This window comes from Falco peregrinus, chromosome 7, assembly GCF_023634155.1.
Source record: "Falco peregrinus isolate bFalPer1 chromosome 7, bFalPer1.pri, whole genome shotgun sequence".
In the NCBI taxonomy this organism is placed as follows: domain Eukaryota; kingdom Metazoa; phylum Chordata; class Aves; order Falconiformes; family Falconidae; genus Falco; species Falco peregrinus.
In genome coordinates this window covers 36,979,023-36,998,569 of record NC_073727.1, presented here as the reverse complement: position 1 = coordinate 36,998,569, position 19,547 = coordinate 36,979,023, and the positions used below count along the sequence as shown (strand labels likewise).

The 19,547-nt window shown below is 37.8% G+C and overlaps 1 protein-coding gene across 1 annotated transcript in view; it reads left to right on the top strand.

The window, feature by feature from the left end:
* MOXD1 (monooxygenase DBH like 1) overlaps positions 1–19,547 on the top strand; it is a 51,479-nt gene that overhangs the window by 11,418 nt on the left and 20,514 nt on the right. The window contains exons 2-4 of the mRNA XM_027795929.2: positions 949–1,095; positions 2,576–2,743; positions 2,870–2,953. Of these exons, the coding sequence (XP_027651730.2) occupies positions 949–1,095; positions 2,576–2,743; positions 2,870–2,953 (399 nt within the window). The remainder of the gene's footprint in view (positions 1–948; positions 1,096–2,575; positions 2,744–2,869; positions 2,954–19,547) is intronic.

Genomic DNA, 19,547 nt, shown 5'->3' with positions numbered 1-19,547 from the left:
AGCGTCCTTCTCCCAAACAGCCCTCCCTGCCAGAACCCCAACCTAACCCCAGCCCAGCACCTTCTGTATGAACCGAGCGCTTTCTCTGCTAGTTAAGCCGTAGGGTTTCTGATTCCAGTTGGTGTTCATTCAAGAGGTTTGCTTTTTGTGGGGAAGAAAAAACAAAGAAAAACTTGGGAAAAGAGGGAATGATAATATCATTGATGCAAACAGTAAGTGAAATTTGTTCTTTCTGTAATTTCTCCCAAAGTTCATGACATCCCAGTTATGATATATTAGGCTTCTTGCTTATTGGATGCAGTCTTTATTTCTGCAGTTATGTACAGGCAGCATGGTATTAAAATTGCTATGAATTTGACCGGAGCTGCACTTCCCTGTTTCTCTTTCTGCTACCTTTTGCTGTTTGTTATTTTGTGTTGACTTTGACTGTCCCTGGCATATTTTTCCAGTCTAAAGTAAAACAAGAGTCTCGCTTAATATTGTGTATGTTTAAGATAACAGACTGTTCTTCATTTAGAAAGATGAAATTCTTTACCACAAGTCCTTTTAAAAAGAGTAAAATTATCTTGTCAGAAGTATATTCGATATTTTTAAGCTTAAGCACCCATCAGTAGAAATTAATCTGACCAGTTTCTCCATAACACTTTAAATGTCATACACTGATCTTTTGGGGTCTACAATAAGAGTAGCTGTTGTGGTTTTCTAACAGTGGCTACCGTATTATTATAATACTCTCTTTATGCTGCTTATCAAGGAGACTAGCTTTTTTGGAGATTTTTAATAGAAAAAAAAGTTCGGTGGTGCCTCAGATTTATCATTTGATACCAAACTCTGATACTTCAGCATTTTAGATAAAGACTTGTTTTAAGGGGCTTCAGTATTGGAATCAAGTTTCATTTTTAATGTAATATTAGATTTTAATAATGGGCCACCTTTTCAATTCAACAGGATTATTTTGCAGATGAAAACAGAGTACTAAAAAAGGACCCTCAACAGGATTACCATCTGGAATATGCCATGGAAAACAGCACACATACAATATTGGCTTTTAGCAGAGAACTGCATACTTGTGACACAAATGACAAGAGCATAACGGTAAGAGGCTCCTCCTATATGCAGAGAGATGAAGTAATTCATGCAGGCCAAATATATATGTGGTTACGAAGCTGGTTATTATAATGTCATCTTAGTAAAAGAACAGTTTTAGAGAAATTCACTTCCTAAAACATCTGTTTGGTCAACTTAAAACAACCAGGTAAAATACTTGTGCTATTTTTATTAAGCTCTTATCTTTTGATTTCAGCCTCCTTTGTCCTTCTGCTTTAATACATTAAGTTCTCTAATTTCTAACACACCAAGTGAACACAGGATTAAAACTGGTATCTCGGGGCCACCAAGTCCCATATCTGACAGTTACAATCGTTCAAGAGATGCCAACTTGAGAAACACTTTTTAGGTCTCACACTAACTTGTACTGATCTTAAAGATAGACTTTTAAAGAAGTTTGGAGCAGTTATATTTGAAGTATATATTTATTTCTTTATTCAAAATTAAGAAGGTGAAGAGTTTTATGATCAAATGCTTTCCATGGTAAAATACTTTTAGTGTTAAATTCTTCTGTTGCCCTAGGAACTGCTGTACTGTTCCCTAAGCATAACCTTAACAAAGTTGATGACTTCTGTATTGGAAATGACGGACAGGTTAGAGACATTTGCTAAGCTTTCTATGCTTTGGCATGTTTACCAACCATTTTGGAAGCATTGCTATAGTAGTTCAACACTATTTTCATTTTCTGTGTTTTTCTGTGTTTTTACAATATATGCAATAATAGCAACATGAGGTGCTGAAAGATGCAGGAAGCAAACCACAGCTGTATAAACCGCCAGATTTCCGGGCAGTCAATGGATCTATGGTTTTCGCACCTGCTCCAAATTCTCAGTATAATTTAACATTCTGGAACACTTGAAGATTTATTAGAGTACTTTATCTCAAGGGATTGTTGTAATCTGAGAATGTTTTACAGAGAATTGATCTGTGCTGTGTCTGTAGATCGATTTTTTAGATGTAAATCTGTTTTGTAATTGAATGTCTGTCTTCCCTAGCATGTAAGGATGGCAGTTCACAGAAGGTATTCACATTTTTTTTTTTACAGATCTGAGCCTGGAAAATGTTTTGGTGGGAAACCTAATTGCTGGCCAAATAAGTGACATCTCTAGAAAAAAATAATTCATGCATTTAGTTGGTTACTTCTTTATGAGTCTGTTCTGCTATTTGCAGATATGATTTAAATTTATGACGTTAATGAAGGAATCTATCAGAGAGAGATTCAACTTCTGCATATGTGTGATGTCCAATGAACCATATGAGTGTAAAACACTATTAACTTTAAGGCAAAAATGTGTCAGTAGATGACTGCTCCTCTTTGAACTTTGTCGTTGTTCAAATACAGGAACACCTACATCACAGCTATCATAGCAATTATGCAAACTGTGTAAGGAAGATATTGAAGATATTGTTCCTGTTCCTGATGGGTACTTTTTTTTTTTTTCCTTGTGTGTGGGTTTTTTTTTTTCAGGAGAGCACAGTGCGGGTAATATGGGCCTACCACCACAAAGACATGGGAGAGGCAGGTCAAAATTACCACGGGTCTAATCGTGGTACGAAGAGTCTACGTCTACTGAATCCTGAGAAAGAAGAAGTCTTATCTGCCTCTTTGCCATACTTTGACTTGACAAACAAAGACGTAAGTCACTCCGGGGTTTGGGTTTATGTGGAGCTGGGGATAAGGTGGTAGCCAAAGCTTTGGGCTTATGCAACAGGGTAATGTGACTTGTATAATATTGTGTTCTTGCCCTTTTTATTAAGACAGGTGCCTGTACCAGACAAAGATACAACATATTGGTGCCAAATGTTTAAGATTCCTGTACAACATGAGAAACATCATGTGACAAAGGTGAGTGATTCAAACTGAGCAAATTTAGAGGAGCTCAGATGCTTCAAATCAGTTCTTGCACTCTCAAAATTTGTTTCACTACTTACTGGAGTGAAAAGAAGACCTTTTCTCTGTCTTCACAAACATGTCAGGTGTACGTGTATGTGCACCCAGGACCTGATCCTGGTGTGCCCTGACAGTCACCACGCACAGTGACAGAGGACCCTCCTTTTGCCTCTACAAGCTCTCCCAAGAAAATAAGATCGAAAATTCTTTCTGTCTGTAATCGTTTCTGGCAAAGACTAAGTAAAATTGTCTAAAAGCATGTTCCATCAAGTTTCTGCTTTTATATAGGAATTTAATGAAATTCTTTTAACAGAGAGTAATTTAAAATTAAAAAATAATTAAATGGTGAAATTTGTTCAAATGAAAGGCCAAGTTCTTAAATGATTCCAGTCACCTCTCATGCTGTGACCACAGTGGAGTTATGCCACGTAACATCACACGGGCATAGACACCGCTGTCTTTGGCTGTGTAAAAGCTGAGTATTATGAAATAAGAGATGGATATTGTAGTATATTTAAAAATTAATGAAAACATGTAAACATCCCCACAAGGTTCAGCAGGATCCAAAGTGATTTCAAAACCCGCATGCATAAACATGTTTTCTTATAACACATATTCTAACTTTTCTTTCAGTTTGGAACTGAATGCTTAAGAGTGCTGCGGGAAAAATGGTTCTCACATTCCTTCCCAGGAGCAATATACTGAAGACCTCCTAACAGAACAACTTAATATTATTGTTAAACCACTTAAGACAGCACAGTGAGATAGCTCTGGCCTTCATTTTTATCTTTCTTTAAACCCATGAATGATTTTAGGTACACAATTCTTTTCCAGTTTTTGGATTATTGTCAGTCAGATTTCTCTAATGCGTTCAGTAAGACTGAAATTTTAAATTAACTCAGGGAACTTAACGTGATCTCCGGTGTATGTCTGAGAAATACCTATAGTTATTCTGAAATATTATAGGTTTCCACACTTTATCAGAATGAAGAATTGCAAGGTCCAAATTTCTCCCTTCATGCACTTGATATTTAATCACATTAGAAATTTGTGGCAGCTACTTTCACAGATCTGTATGAAAAGCAGAATTTGCTTGTAATGTAGTATATATGTCAGGCCTCCCAGATTTCTGCTTTCAAGTGAGAAAGCTTCAAAATGGTAATATCAGAATCATGCTTTCCATGTTAAGTTTGGTGCAAGCTATAGATACATGCTGTTTTGCAAAAAAGTTCCCTGGAACTATTTACTATTTGTATTTTCTGAATTTATTTTTTAAATATTTTTCCTGACTGCACATATGTTACTAATTTTTTAAAATAATTTGGTTGGTGGAAGCTAAAACATGATTTTAGCTCAGAAATACACTGACTAATTTTCCAGAATAGTTTTGTATTCTTTATTTTTATGATGATGTATGATGAACATTACAATTTCAGGAATCATATTTTGAAATCAGCTATTTATTTGGTTTTTATAAAGTTAAAAATTAAAGTAAAATCTTCAGTGTGATTTTCCACCTTCAGAAAAGCAAACACATTTAATCCTGCTGCTTCAAAAACACTTAGAGAAAAAGGATTACGGAAAGAGGAACACTTCTTTAACATTTCTTTTTAGGAGCACAATTTATATTTTCATATATGTGACTTTTGTAGATGACACATAGAGGGCTGTTGTGGAATTGTATCTATGCACTCTTGCAAACTGATTAAACATTGCCTGAAGCCTACTGATACACAAAGGATGGGGCTTATGGCTACTCAGGAGGAAATTAGCTATGCAAACAAAGATTGAATTTCACAAAGGGGAGGATAGATGAATTACTTGGCCTGATCAAAGTCTGTGTTTGTTAGTTAAATACTTATGTAATTATTGATTCTGGATGCCTTCTGTAGCACCATTTTCATACAAACCTACGCTTCTCACTTTTACAGACAGAAAAAAAAAAAGCATTTAGAAAATGGTACAAATTCATCTCTGCTATAATTCATTCTATTTAACTAGTGTACATGTGAGCTGTGTTTGCCCATTTCTGTCCTGTATGATTTTGTGGAGCACTGAAGTGCAGTTAAGCTCTTGTTGGATGATGTGTGCCATCAACACCATGGAAGTGTGTGCTTAGCTGTGCATATGTGTAAATCTGCTGGTGACCTGGAGTCTCAAGTAGGTGCAACAGCCACAATAAGAATTTTTTTCATGCTGTTCAGCTGTTCTCTGTTATTCCTGTCTTCTTGAAAATTGCTCTGAGCATTTTATAATAACGTATTTTTTAAAATATCCATTTCATCAGGAAAGCATAGTATTTTAATGAAGGAAACTGTGAAAAAATTAGACCTATCATTAAAGGTAGAGACCAAGAGTTTTAATCACCTCTGGTTAATGAATGCCAGATTGTGAATCCAGACTCTGAATTAAAAAGGACTTTTTAACTTCCATTGACCATGAGTTATTTTGAAAAAAGTGTAACTATACGTTGTCAGGCAGAACATGTTCAAAGCATTTACAAATAAGTTTCATATATACAATCTAGTGGTGCAACAGCTGGGTAAGTGATAGCGCTTGGTCTTAGGGTGCATCTACAGTAGTGTTTTAGTTTGGATGAGAAGCATGCTTCTGAAGTGAATCTTGAAGTTATTCTTGCTTGCTTTCGTGTGGTTACTACCATGGAGCAGACGTGGGACTCGTGAGGTGAATCCCTTTAGGTGAAATCACCAGGAGGGTGTGCATAGGGAGCACAACAGAAATCCCCAGGTGGAAACAGGCCAATGGCCCATGGGAGCAGACGGGTGCTTGTACGAATAAAAACTTTCTGATGCTGAATAGAGAGGATGTCCAGAACACATTCTTTTCCATGCTTTTTCTTCTGATGGGAAAAAAAGCCCACCATAATTGAATTACTCTCTCGGCAATGAGAAACATTTTTTGCAGATGTCCCAATATGCTCTCTTTGCCTTCCTGGTCACTTTCGTACAGTCGTCCACCTGATTGCTTGCATGAGCAAGCTTTTGATTTGAAGTGAATCAAAGGGTTTTTTTAATGGTAGTGATTGCAAGGTCTGGGTTCTTCTGTTAGCACAAGATAAAGAAATAACTAGCGTAAGAGATCTCAAAATATGTCAAAGGTAAATTATGTAAAACCTTATGTCTTTTCTTTCTCTTCACATAATATTCATGCTACTTTCCAAGAACCTCAGGTAATGAGAAACAGCATATTTTCATTGACTGTTCTTGATCAAGCTGCACTACATGACATGTAAATTGTGCAAGAGATAAGATTGTAATCTTGTGTTCATCTCATAGTTAGAATGGGGCCATGGATAAGTAATTTCTCCTTAAGCTGCACTTACCAATGGAGAACAGGGCTTCACTGCGATAACGGGGCACCCAGCCAGGGTTAGGACTTCTCTGTTTAATCTTCCTTTGTTTCTTATGTCTTGCAACTTCTTCCCTAGGGAAGAGATTGTGTCTTCCTACATGTCCCTACAATGCCTTCTGTTATGAGATTTTCTCTGATGCCTCTGGGAACTCCTGGAGAAATAACTCATTATGCCTGCTAAGAAATAAAACAAAATAAGATGATTTCTCAATAGCTGGGCATAATAGTGATAAGAGTTACACAGATTCCAAACAATACCAGGCACTGAACTGGTTTTGTGACTGATGGAACACATCACTCCTCAGCTTCAAGCTGTCTTACCTGGCTGAATGGTGGTTGCTTGAAAATTTTTTAATCTTCTATAGGTTTTCCCTCACATTTTTTTTTTTTTTCTATTTTTTCTTGTTAGCAGAACCAGTTATCAGGGTAATAGATCAATTTTGAAAATAACAATGTGCAGAACAGGTGAAAGGGATTGCTTGGAGGTAATAGCAGGCAACTGTTTTAATTTGAGTCAGCTGTTTGCAGGATGGCTCCGCAGTGGTTCTGGGGTGATGGACCCTGGCTGTTCTCATTGGCGGAGTGCACATTGCTGCCTGTCTGCAAACTGCTCCTGCAGCAATGTGTGCATTGGCCTGTTTTGCTGCTTTGAGCTTCAGGTGGTGGTATGTGCCTCAGGCTTGTTACTCAAGGGATTTTTACTTTTCTCACATGCGTAAATTAGCTGTGAGCTTTCTCAGAAGCAGCTTTCTTAGAAAAAAAGCTTTCCACTTATTAGCCCAGACTTTCCGAAGATGGGTTTAAGGTCATTTCTTGCTAGGATTTCTCAGTTCTCTGTAAATATTGTTATTCTGACTGGTCCTGAATATGCCTTTTAATCACATCCCTAAAGAAATTTCTCTGTTTTCACTGACTGCACCTGGGGCAGGACCTCCGCTCCAGCAGGACATCTCAGAGGGAGGGAGGGAGGGACCCACTGGTAGAGTAGATACACAGGCATCTCCATGCACTGACCTCTGCGTTGAAAAGGTTTCTGTCTCCCTGCTGAGGCCAGGCTGAGGGCAGCTCCTTGGGTGTGGAGAGCCCTTGGAGGCAGAGTCACCTCCACGCCAGGGCTGGGAGCGGGGACTAGCAGGGCCAAAGGTGCCTACCCAGAGGAGCACATGCTGACACAGGGAGTCTTTGCAGCACTCTTCCTCTTGTAAATCATGTAAACTTTTAAAAGTCTCTTTCATATTGCGTATTCCATTTTAAAAAAAAAAAAAGTAGTTATTCAGTGGCAGTACACTGGAGCTTCTGAAATCTTTTCATTCTTGTACCGTCGAGATGTTGGGTTTTCATGATTTTCAATGTGTGCAGATATATGTGTGCTGACATGTCTCTGCTTTGACAGTTTGTAAGACTGTTGATGATTGTGTTTTTCTGCCTATTTGCTGAATTTAATGGTTGCTTTCTGTGAGCTGGCATCATGCAAATGTTTACCAGCAGCATGAAAGTGAAAATTTGTTTCACAGTCATGAGAAACGCTTCTCAGTATTTTAGTAAATACAGCTTTTACTTTATGTTCAAAGTTTGTTGTTACTGCTTTTTCTACTTGTGGTTCTACAGATACAGGTTTTTTTAATTACTGTCTTTAGCTTAGGTTTCAATACTCCATGTCTTCTGTTAGTTTAATTTGATTGTATTTCTTATTAATTAACTGTATCTGGTAAAGATTCATTGCTTTGGCCTCACATTAACCACAGGTCTTCCATGTGCCCCACTGCTGTTTTTTCTGTTGCAATTAAAAGCCTTAAGATACAGTATTTCCTTTACTGTCTCTAGATTTTCTGTGCATTCTCTATACCTGTGGTCTCCCACTACACCTGAGAAATTGTTTAATGCTGTGTGTAAACTTCTGAAAATTTACAGTATATACTGGTGAAGGAATGGTATGTATATTCTGCATGCCAGAAGTGCCATAATCGATTTGTGTGAAGCTTTTCAGCTTTAATGTATAGCATGTCTGTGCTAGTTTCAACATCTGTAAATTTTCCCCTCTATATTTTCTTAATTTCTTTGAAATATACTGTGTTTTCCTCAGGGAAATTAGTTCCATGGGCTTCAGTAGTAATAATCCCATAGACAAAAACATGTCGGACATAAAATTTTACAGTTAAGAGTCAGAAAACCAGTTTATGTAAAATAAGGAATGCAATTGGGTAGTAGGGTCATTTAGCTGTACCTACATGTCTTTTTGACAATAATTACTCATTTTCCTATAGTTCCAAACTTTTTGGGATATTTTGAAACTAGTATAGTCAGAGAAACACCGGCAGAAAGGTTGCGATGCAGCTGTGCTCAGGAGCATAAAATCCCTCAGATTCTGCAAGAGAAATTTTTTAACAGGATGCCCAGTTTTAGACGGTGTTTGGCATTGGAAAGGAGGATAGTAGGTTGCATTTTGTAAGCTCTTAAATGTCCAGTTTCCTGTATAAAGTACTCCTTTCTTACTGAACCCACTTATGAGAATGGAGCAAGCAGGTTTAGTGCTGCTGAAACAGGGAAGAAGCCCCATCCGAGGGATTAGGCTGCGTGGTCAAAATTCAGTATCTCTTAAGTATACCTCGTGAATACTAAACTAAACTCAGGCAACATATTATAGACAGTAGATTTCCAACAATGAAGATGGGCTTCCTCTCATCTAGTTTGACTTATCTACAGGTCTGAGGCAGCTGCTTAAATGACCTTACAGAGGCAAAACCAGCTGTTTGTGTCATCCCAGGGAAGGTGTCTGAAATACGTGAGCTCAAGCATCCCCGGTATGGTTCAATCGTTCTCTCCATTGGCAGACAGAAGAACCCAGATAACTAGCCTGTATTAGATATGTAGCTCTCAGATGAATGAATGAGGGGACATGTCCCACAAAAATGGTCAGGGGAGAGAAGAGATTGTGATGGGGGAAAAAAATCACAAAACTGTACTTTTTTGTTTGTTTGTTTTAATTTGCCCTTAGGAAAAATGGATTTTTCTCAACCACATTCTGGTGTAATTTTTTGTCACTGAACTTATTATGTGACTAGTGAAAACAGGCCAAGCATATCACCAGAAAAAACTTAATTATTTAGCATTAGCTGAGAAGCATTACATTGGGCATATCTTTATAGAAGCAGCAAAGTTTTCCATTGTTGCTCTCCTTAGAAAAGGGAGCCTCTTTTCAATTAAAGAAAAGCCTGTATTAAAGCACACCAGCAGCTGCTAGTTAATCTTCATGTTCAGTTTCAGGGGCAATCTCTGATAAGGAAGTAAAAACTCCAAAAAAACCTTGTTGCCAAGGGTAACTCTGCTTTATGACAGTGGAATGCCTTGGTAATACCAAAGACCCCAGTGTGAAAATACAAAGAGACTCCAGTTTAAGAGACTGATTGATTGAAAGCCAGAAGGGCAGCTTGTAGCCTTCAGTATCTAAATGAGGGCACTGATTTTTAACTTGAGTGAGACCAGACAGTAACTGCTTGTTGTTCTCTGGCTTGAACGTTTACGTTTTGCTAAATGTGACGACTCTAGCAAATTGCACCGTGCAACCCGACATAAACAAATGTTCTGTATTTTCCTGTATGTTCCCCCACAAAGCAATTTCAGCCTTGGTAAATTAGATTGGCAACCAAACGATCATCTTATGCTGCAGAGCTTGTAAGCTATCTGCCCTTTGATCTGGAGGGCTGTCTCTTCAGTGCAAGCCTGAATTGGCCCATTAGGCTTTGCAGTGTTAAAGAATCGTCTAACTGAACTGGCTGGAAATTAGAAGTTTCCCAAGCAACTGTATCAGGAAAATAAGAAATACTGTCTTCTCTATATTCTGCTGAACTATTTCATATGCAAAACATTTTCATATATTACTTCATTTTGTGATCAAAGATGAAACTACGTATGACCACAGATTTTACTGTCACAGCAAACTTTACATTTCTTAGTGGAACATATTCTCATTTTGCGGTAGTCTTCTTTCATTTCACTTATACATCTTTACAAGAGGAATGCTTAAATTATGCAGCTATTGCTGCATTATTTATTCCATACTTAGTATGCAAAAATAATCCACTTCTGTCATCAGCAAACATGAACATCTAGTTAATTTAATCCAGCTCCTTTGATTTTTCTTTTTTAAATTAAAACAACATCCATCCATTGTAGCATTGTATTGACTATGCTGGCACATGATTGGAAAATAAATATTTCATGTGAAAATGAAAGTCAGAAGTTATGCAATTTCTGGTTACATACAAGTGTTAGATGACAGGAGCCTTAACTTAAAATACAACCAACGGTGAGCATGGAGAGGGGGAGGGTACAATTTTTGTGAAACACTCTGAGTTTCACCTCCCAGTTCTGAGATTATTTGTGGGTTGATCTTCAGGAGACGATTGCTATTGATTAACCCCATTTTGCCTTGTACCATGTCTCTGTTTCTTCTTACCCTTAGCTTTGTATATGGTTTTAAAGTAAGTCTGTGGTTATGTAGTGCACTGAAAAGATAGGAAGAGCGTGTCCAAGAATTTTTTGCAGCCAGCCGCTAGCACTTCTTATCATAGCAGGCAATAAAATATTCCTGAGCAGAGCTGGGCCTTAGACAGGCAATTATAAAGCATCTTCTGTGCAAACACCAGAACACCAGGTTCATAGGTAGTAAAATCTGGCTTGATGGGGCTTGCATCGTGTGAAGTGAGTGTCTGGATGGATCACAGAACAGATCTACCTTGGTCCTACTAGCATCTTGACATTGCTTCTTAAGATCAACATTCTCATTCAGACAAGTAGCAGCATCTTAAGCAATTCTATACAGCCACACTTAATTGCTCCAATGTCATTTAAACGGAGAAGAAATTCAATTTCTGATTTGTTTAAAGTGTTTCTCGCCTTAGTACTGACCTCTCACTCTGCAACTCCACCATTAACTACTGAAGTTATTTTTCAGGGAATGATGTTATGGCACCTTCTCTATCTCTGCTTCCACTTCCAAGTCACAGTAGTTGCAGCTGTGTCCAAAGAATAGATTCATTGACTCCCAGGGTAAACTAGAAACAACAAACATTAATAACAGTGGGAAAATAGGCAATGGTCAGATAATATCACTCCACCATGTCCATGCATAGCATACATAACATCAAAATCCACACAGATGATAAATGAACCACAGGTAGATGATGAATAGTTTCTCTTTGCATCGAGACTGAAATGAAGTTTTACCTAATATGAAAATTATTTAGAACTTGGATCTAACTAAAATACATACAAAAAAACCACCCTAACTTGAGAAAACATGTACTGAAGCAAATTATTATAAAAGGCTAACTAGTGCTCTTCAGTCTCTCCATCCTCTCATTTCAGTGACCTTTCCATTACTGTCTCTTGAGTTGCTTGGACTAGAACAATGTCTCTGTTTTATGAAGTGCCAATTACAGTTTTGGTTTCTAGAGAATTAATACAGTAAAATTTTAATGCAGTATTCTCAAATGACTTCAAAAGAACCAAGTAATCTGAAAATGACCCTTCTTATGTGACCTCATGGTGCTGTTGAGGGGTGCTGGAGCCCTACACAAGGCTACCAGGACCTGGCTCAGTGTGAGAAAATATGGCAATCTTAGTATTTATGTAGGTGTTACCTAACCGCATTTATTTTGTAACTCATCTCATATTTGTATGTTAACCCTGTAAATATAAATTTTTAGAGGGTTATGAGCAGTCATTCCTGAGATTTGTTCTGCTGACTCAGGAGGCTGTGTCGTGACAAAATCATGACCCTGGTGCTCATTTTATCCTATACTTTCCCTTCAGCAAACTTTAGGTGCCAGAGCATCCAGGGTGGTGACTCCTGTAGAAGCTCAGTATCAGATGTCTAAGGTTTTTCTCATGTGTTTTCTGTTTCAGTAGTCTTTCGCATAAGTCAGCATTTTCTTGTCAGAAAGCATGTTTCCTAACAGTATACCCCAGTATGTGTAAAACAAGAAATGGACACACTGTAAATTCTCATGTTCTGTCTTTGAGCAAAGCTGTGTGTTCACTCCCAAGCAGGAGGAGAACAAGTATAATGTTATTAAGCTACACAATCAAAGGGAACACTTTACAGTTCTACAATAGAATTAAAACCTCTTTCATTGCCATCCGACAGAAACAGACAGACATCCCTATGCATGAATGGTGATTTCATGAGCAAAAGGGAGTACCTTCACTGACTTTATTATTTATACTATTCAAATTACATGTTCCTCTTGAATAAATATAAACTCTTTATAGACTACCCATTTTGGCTTTAGATCTGAAACATATTTGGTTACATATTACTTTATTATGATATTATTTTCACAAGAAAGTAATGATGTTGCTGATTAATTGCCAATTAATTCTGCCTGGAGTGTGTCAACTGCGCTGAGAGACTATGGCCGTACAAAATACCGCAACCACTTTGCTGATGTTTCTGCTGCTTAGGAGTGCAATGAGTGTATTGCCAGGAAGCGTAGCTGAATGAAACATGTTTTTTCTTGACCTGAGCTTTTTATCAGATTGCTCCTCAGGGTTATACTTTTTAACTGTTACTAAATGCATTATCTTAAATCTTCGGACGTACGTCAGGCAGAAACAATGTTTTATGAACATTTCTTTGAGGTACACTTCTTTTAGATTTAGCCTAAATTACTGCATGCCTTTGCAGTCTGAAACTCTTTTTGAATGGCAGAGTTCCAGACAATTCATTAGGAATAAGAGTTTAGGAACGGACTTGATGGCAGAGAGAACAAGACCTAAATCCATCTCTAATTCTCATTTTTAAATTGTTTTTATTGGTTATTGTGTTGAGTCTTCTTTCCTGATTAAAATATTTAAGTTCTTCTGCACATTGACCTATAGAAATTCTGGATGTACAGTGTAATCATTAGCACTGGTATATTGGGGTAGAATGGTTTGTATGAATTTAGATATATAGCCTCCTCTCCAAGCTAACAGGACAGCAATGGTAACTTTTACCTGAGAGTACATATTTTTTTCCAATAAAATTCTGCAGCTTAAAATGGAGGTATGGTAATTACTTCTTAAGGCGGTATACTAATAAAACTTAAATAAGAGCCTTCGCTGAACAGCTCAGTCACTGAGTAAACAAATACTTCATTCTTTACGCCAAGAGCAGGAAATATCTGTGCTTTGAATAAGGTTTTCCATTCATGTGGTAAGGACTTTTTCTCCACAGTGATATTAGAATTTTTGTTATATGTTTTAAAGTATACCCAAACCCAGTTAAATGCAAATACCAGCAATACAGCTTAAATAAATAAGCCAGCACTTTCAGTTTGGGATTATATCCTGTATTGAATCTTGCCTTGTTAAAAAAAAAAACCACAAACACAACAACAAAACCAAAACAACAAATAAAAAACCAAAAAAACCTCCCAGCCTCCACACATATTAAAGGTGAATCATGCAAAATTCAATGCTTAAGTTGTATGGAACCTCTAGTTTTTGGTCTGGAAAACTTCAGTCCTCCAAGGAAATCTTAACTAACCACATTATGAGATTGGGGGTGGAGATGAGATGGTTGCTGTCGCCTGGGCCTTTTTCTCATCCCCATCTCTTGTTTTATTAACATAGGAGAAACAAAGTATGTCACTGACTACACAGGTTGTATTTTCCTCCAGCTGGAAGATGTGAAAACATGTGTATGATAATAATTTGGGTGAGCATTTTTATATTTGAAGGACAATTCAAGTTAAGCAGTAATGATCCTTGCTGTACATGGATTACCATCAGTGAACCAGAAACAGCATCTTTGCTCTGCCTCCTGCAATTCACTCACCAAAATATACGCCTTTCTAAGTAAGTGGCACAGTGTAAATTCAGAAGCACTCAAGACAGAGTGTGATTCAAAGGGCTTTGTTAGTAATGATGGCTGAATTTAGGATTCGGATTGTGCAGTGAGGAAAACTGAAATGGGCACATAGCTGTATACATGCAAGCGGTACTGCTGATCTCAGGATAGATTACGGCCTCTAGTCCATGCTAGATTGCAGCTGGTTGAGCGTTGGAGGTACCTCGTTCAGCTCTACCTATTCCACGGCATGAATTTAGTGCTTTCTGACAGGCAGGGTGGGATGGTGATGCTGTGAGGGTGGTCCCTGCCTGACCCCAGAATGCATGAACTCCGGGTTGAAAGTCTGCAGCAGATTAGTGTTCCAGATGTGATGCTGGCCTAGGCAGGCTTTTCTACTGACACAAGATAGCTGTTAGGTTGTTAGGGTTCAAATCCTAGTCTGACCCGGAGTCATGGACTTAAACATCTACCCCAGCTCAGAGACATATTTCCAGCTCTTGAGTTTTTACTCGGCACACCTCTGGGTTGTGTGCAAGAAGCAAAGTTAGATAGCGAACAAGGTGTTTTTCTTTCAGAACTTTTATGACAGACCATATTATTACTGAGTTTTTTTCTAAAATACATGGAGTTTTTTGCTGGAAAAGTTCCAACTTTATTAAGCCAAGTATTCTAAATATTTGCTTTTCTGGAGAAAAATCTAAACCAGTAAACAAGATGTGTTAGATAAATATTTGTTCATGCCACAACTGCACTTCTGAAAAGCAAAAAAAATCAGAAGTTTTGATAATGCTAATAAGAAGACATCACATCTACCTTTCAACAACTTTTCTGTCAGACAAATATTTCAATGTATGTACGTGGTACATACTTGTGAAGGAAGTACAAAGACAGCTCTTCCTGAGGATATGTATAGAAAGCAGAAACCCTATAACTCAGTCTTCTGCTACAAAATTTCTCTCAAGTAAAGTCAGCCAGTACTCAGTTTCACCACCATCACTTTTTGGTCTGAGTTAATCAGAGTCACAGCAAGCTCATATAAATGAAATTACCAACCAGAAGCTAGAAACTCTGTTAGATGCAGCAGAGCCAAGACAAAAATTTTGTGTCAGATTTGTACTCTCAGTTTTGAGACACTAGAATAATGTTTTTTCCCTGTGTCACCATGGGCTCCATACATGAAGTGTTGTGTAGGGCTGTGGCTTTATTCAGTTATATGGCAATACACTATTCCACAGTGTCTTTAAAATGTAAGATAAAGTTGAAGGTATCTTTTGAGCCAGAAAAAATAAAATCACATTTTTCTATGACATTTCAGTGTGGAAGCATCACTGCAACAAGGCCAAAAACTTCTTGCCATTTTCATATATAAAATAAACTCAGCTTTTGGTTTTCTGTCATTCAGTGGGCTGTATTTTTTAACAGGGACACTATGGGGAGACTATGGATATAGTTTATGAACTTTCATTGTTTGCATAAGCAGGCATGAACAAACCACAGCTGTTAACATCAAAGAAAGCAAAGTAAATAAAAAGGGAGAAAACCAAAAATAAGCAAGAAAGACTTCTAGGTTTATGGAGGTTTTTTTTTCCATTGTAGGGAATGTGACTTCTTGGACCCTTTGAGCCATTTGCATTTTCACCCTATTTAATACATCATACTTAGTATCTTGACCCTGCTTATTGACAGCTTGAGATGCAGGGCTCTATTATGTTACAATTTTGTCTTGTTTTTTTAAGGAACAATGACATGTGGTATGTTCAGTTTGTGCAATAGGTAAAGGGATAATAGGAAATAGAGAAAAGAGGAAGAAAAACGGAAACTTAGTAACCTGGCACTGGCAGATGTAAGCATTTTCTTTGTTCATGTGATGTCAGCTTCTTGACTAGAATAGGGCTTTTGTTAGATTCACAGGTGGAAAGCTCATGTCTTATCTGTGTTAACTTGATGATAAAGTGAAAATTTGTTATTTTTTATTCTTTGAAAGTCAGTATTTTTAGAAGAGCTAAGATATTCAGTATGATGAAAGGAGCTCTGTAAAACCTCTCAACCTGCACGATGAGTACAGATCATGCTAGCCAGACACCATGACCTTAACCCATACCTTTGGTTGCAGGTGGTAGTGTCTTCATTTTGCATTTGATTGCGGTGTATTTAAAATACCTCCTTTGGAAACCCTGATCTGCTGTGGTGGAGGATTATAGTGCACCTGTTATTTTTTACTTCTGTTAGTAGGAGTTAGATAGGTTCATATATGTCAGTGTGCTCAGTTAGAAAGATCTTTCATCCAAGCTTTCAAGAAAGGTAGAGAGGATGCAGTAAGTAAATCATCATGAATAAAAAACCAGGGGCTTCTTTCTGCAGGTTTCATGAAAAGCGGGAAGGATTGTGTCTTGTTGCACGCACTTATTTTCTGCAGTCCCAAACGCTTTTGGCACTTTCATGTAGGGTGGATATAGGACTTTTGTTCTCTGAGCCTCTGGCAGTTAGGAAATGTCAAGCAGAAAATGCACTTTGCCTGCAGGGGAAGAAGTCACTGAGGTGCCCCGGTGGTGCAGTATCTCTGCAGGCTTATTCATAACACTGCAAAGAGATGAACCCTGACAGCTGGGTCTTCCCTGCATGTCAGCAGCAGTGAAAACACCACAGATGAGCCTCAAAGAATGAGGTAAAATGGGGAAAATAGGTAGTTACGTGCATATTCCCCTTCAGTCTTCTTTCACCTTTTTTTTTGACTCCCTTGTCTAACAAGAGGTGGGTAGGAATTAGCAAGGAAAGGAGAATGAACTGTGTTTCGAAGTTCATTATGTGTTTCCTCATAATTATTGCAAGTGAAAGACAGATTCCTATTTTCACTGCAACCCATCTAAATTACTCAGTTATTGGTGGCTGAAGGTATCATTTGAGAGTTCCCTTACACTACGAGAACAGAGTAAGCAAGTCTATGTATAAATAAAATCCACATTAAAAGGAATTGTTCACATAAATCTGCAGAGTTTATTGACTGTTATGTACTATGCCTACTTTTATCACTTTTTTTCCCTGTATGTCTCTCCTTTGTCTTAACTTACCACAGTCTTTTATCTTCTTATAAGTATACTAAAAGTTGCACTACTTCCTGAGACAAATTAACAAGACAGTCAAGGTGACTTTTCAGGGTTGGTCCATTATTATTGTGACTAGAGACTTGCAAAACTAAACCTTAGCTTAGTTTAGCTTTCAGTTGTGTGATTTGGGGACAAAGACTATGAAAGAACCAAAACTCTATTCATAAAAATTCAAAAGAATTGAAACTTTGAATGTGTGCGTTAAAAAGTCCACATTTTACAAATGAATGCCTATAGTCATGGATCAAGGCATAACGATCTGTTAAAATAGGAAGAACCTTGCAGGAGATGAACCCTGCAAACTGCATTAGCATTCACTGAGGTTACAAGTATTCTGGAAACCAAGCCACCCTGATGTAGATACTTAATTGTAGATACCTGCTCTAGCAACTAATTTTATACCTGAGACTACTCATGTGGCCTTTTAAATGCATTAGGGATTTGCTGAATTTGGCCCCATGTTTGAGAAACTCAGTCATTGTTCATCATTGTTTGTAAGTCTGGCCAGAAAACAAGAATTTTGTTTACTTGAAAAAAAATGAGGTTTTGGAATCTCTTTTCGGCTTGGAGCAAACTAAGCTTTACAGATGCTCTTTGTGGAAAGCGAGAGAGGAAGAGGGAAGCAGCCTAAATAAGTGACTTTTTCTATAAGCTAAAATAACAAATGGCTGAGTAAATAGGGCAGCACTCACCTGGGATGTAGAATGGCATGTTTAAATCCCTGCTGTACCTAATTGCTACAGTAGAGAATAAGATTTAATTTTCTTTTCTGCTGAAGGTATTCTAGTACGTAAATACAGTTAGCTATTCATTGGATCAGGAAAAGGGAGCCCTGTGTGTCTAGGGGGTCTGTTCCTCTTCCTTCTCTTGTTTCAATCAGAAATGATGCTGTGAGCCTTAGGGAGCTGCCCATTGAAATATTTCCATACATTTCTGGGAAACGAACAATTTGTGATTAATGAGATTTGCCTAAGATTTTTGTTAACAGATTTTTGACCAATCCTAATAGATTCTTTTTTTCTCTATTTGTTCAGAAGGGGAGAGAGAGAGGTGGCACCTCTTTAACCAAGCTGTAATAAAAATGTGTAAAAAGTGTAACTTTGCTGCTGCTTTTCATTATTTATTTGTGCATCTGAAGAATATAAGTTGTCCTACGAGATGCATCAGAAAGATGCTGATGGGTTTATCCTAGTATTTTTTTTTCTTTTCTTCATTAAAGAAAACTGAACAAAGCTACTTTTTGAAGTGCCGTTATTGTTTAGGTAACTGACATTAAAAACTGATGACAGGATGTGAGTTTCTAATTTTGGTGATGTCCCATCGTTTTGAGGGGAAGTTGGTTTTGAAGTAGTGATTGTAAGCACAGCAGGTGCTGGGGTCTTGTAGCAGCAGGCAGAACTATCACATGTTGGGACAAAAATACTCTTTTCTTTCTTGGTAGATACAGGGATAATATTCCCATAACTGTTTCTCTGACTAACCTCTACATTATGTGCAGCTTCAGAATTCTTGAGATGTATACTGCTATTTAATGTACAAGCTGCCACGATATGAGTGTGTTTTGGTTCTGCAGTGTTTGGATAAATATGCAGGTATATGACAGAGCAGAGGGAAGACACAAGATCAAGCTGAAATGGATTTCTGAATCTTTGCCAGTCAGTCTGATATATTTGGGAATAAATTATTATCTGATGGGAAAACTGACTCTTATCTCCTTCATAAATACCTTTTACTTCACAGTACGGTAATTCATGATGATGGTAACACTAACTGAAATAGGGATCACTGAGAACAGCACAGAAGACCTCTTGTGAAATATTTCAGTCTTGCCATGAGAACAGAACTTCGATGCATCCGTGTAAATTGGCATCCTTCCATTGACTTCTAAGCACAGTGAAGTGGGTGGTTTTGGGTTGTGCACTTCTTGGACAGACATGCAGGTACTCAGCAGCAGCTGGACTCCCTGAGAGTCCAACTTCAATGGTATTTTGCAGATTCATATCAACGAGGGTGGCCTTGATATGCACAGGCTCTGGTTGCTTCTTCCTGCCCTTCCTCTTTTGTAATTGGTTTAGTGGTTTGAACAAAGTGCAGAGAAATAAATTTCTGGTAACAATATTGTGCTGACAATATTTTAATAATGTAATAAACTGTTCTTGCTTACCCTGTTCTGGTCCACTGGTAGCTGGGGTTCATGTGCTTGCAAAACAAATGGATGCAAATTTGGAATGTACAT